The 1,747-nt window shown below is 30.5% G+C and overlaps 1 protein-coding gene across 1 annotated transcript in view; it reads left to right on the plus strand.

The window, feature by feature from the left end:
* The window catches only part of LOTGIDRAFT_109954 (hypothetical protein), a gene marked incomplete at both ends in the record, with an annotated part of 42,808 nt that overhangs the window by 2,988 nt on the left and 38,073 nt on the right, over window positions 1-1,747 (plus strand). The window contains one exon of the mRNA XM_009047162.1: window positions 676-883. Within this exon, the coding sequence (XP_009045410.1) occupies window positions 676-883 (208 nt within the window). The remainder of the gene's footprint in view (window positions 1-675; window positions 884-1,747) is intronic.

Here is a 1,747-nt window from a genome sequence, read left to right on the forward strand (position 1 = left end):
AGGGTTTTTGGGCCCCCCCCCCCCCCCCCCCCCCCCCCCCCCCCCTCCTCTGAAGAAACCTGGCTCTGCCACTGCAAGACAATGTATAACCACATTCAGCATTGATACACGGATCTATTATGTTTATTTTAGAGCAGTGTGAGGAGAACCTTGATGGTTGTTTATATAACGGTACATGTGAAGAAACACCGGGAACACCAGGGTATTCCTGTCAGTGTAAAGAAGGGTATATGGGAGACCATTGTGAAACTGTTCTGCCACTCTGTAAAGAATCTTTGTGTACCAATGGTTTATGTTATGACGATCATGATTTACAATCTCCAATTTGTGTTTGTGAGGATTTGTTCACGACTGGTATGTTATGTTCTCAATTTTAGATGATGCACATAGCTTCAGGGACAAGGACAAGGGTCATTGTATTAACCCTTGCTCTGAAAAAAATGAATTTCCTCCCTAAGAAAAAATGACAACCAACCAATTTCTTCTCTTCAACAAAAGACCTGAATATATTACGTGCCCATCCTCCACCAACCCCTCCCCAAACAGATGTCCTTGTCAGCGCTCATATCAATTTTAAGCACCTCTCGAAAAATATATTGCAATTTTGACAACTATTAAATTGTCGTATTTGTTTCTATTCCCATATTACAGTAAATGGTGAATGTAGATACAAAGATAAATGTATGAATTCATCCTGTCAAAACGGAGCAACTTGTTCATCAACAGAAGGAATTCAAGCATGTGCCTGTCGGGATGGATATGAAGGTTCAATATGTCAACATGTAATAGACGAGTGTCGATCGAAACCGTGTGAAAACGACGGAATTTGTACAGGTTCTGTTGGGAAGTACACTTGTAAATGCATGTCTGGATTCAAAGGTTTGTCTCTGAATTTTTAGCCAGTGGTGTTGGACGCAAAGTATGTGCGTTTGTTGCAAGGGAAGAGTATGGTGTGATTTCTATTTATATATTTTAGAGTATGATGTTAGTTATATCTATATATTTTAGAGTATGGTGTTAGTTATATCTATATATTTTAGAGTATGATGTTATTTATATCTATATATTTTAGAGTATGGTGTTAGTTATATTTATATATTTTAGAGTATGGTGTTATTTATATTTATATATTTTAGAGTATGATGTTAGTTATATTTATATATTTTAGAGTATGGTGTTAGTTATATCTATATATTTTAGAGTATGATGTTAGTTATATTTATATATTTTAGAGTATGATGTTAGTTATATATATATATTTTAGAGTATGATGTTAGTTATATTTATATATTTTAGAGTATGATGTTAGTTATATCTATATATTTTAGAGTATGATGTTAGTTATATCTATATATTTTAGAGTATGATGTTAGTTATATTTATATATTTTAGAGTATGATGTTAGTTATATCTATATATTTTAGAGTATGATGTTAGTTATATTTATATATTTTAGAGTATGGTGTTAGTTATATCTATATATTTTAGAGTATGGTGTTAGTTATATCTATATATTTTAGAGTATGGTGTTATTTATATCTATATATTTTAGAGTATGGTGTTATTTATATTTATATATTTTAGAGTATGATGTTAGTTATATTTATATATTTTAGAGTATGATGTTAGTTATATTTATATATTTTAGAGTATGATGTTAGTTATATTTATATATTTTAGAGTATGATGTTAGTTATATTTATATATTTTAGAGTATGATGTTAGTTATATTTATATATTTTAGAGT

The sequence above is a fragment of the Lottia gigantea genome (assembly GCF_000327385.1).
Source record: "Lottia gigantea unplaced genomic scaffold LOTGIsca_11, whole genome shotgun sequence".
Classification (NCBI taxonomy): Eukaryota; Metazoa; Mollusca; class Gastropoda; family Lottiidae; genus Lottia; species Lottia gigantea.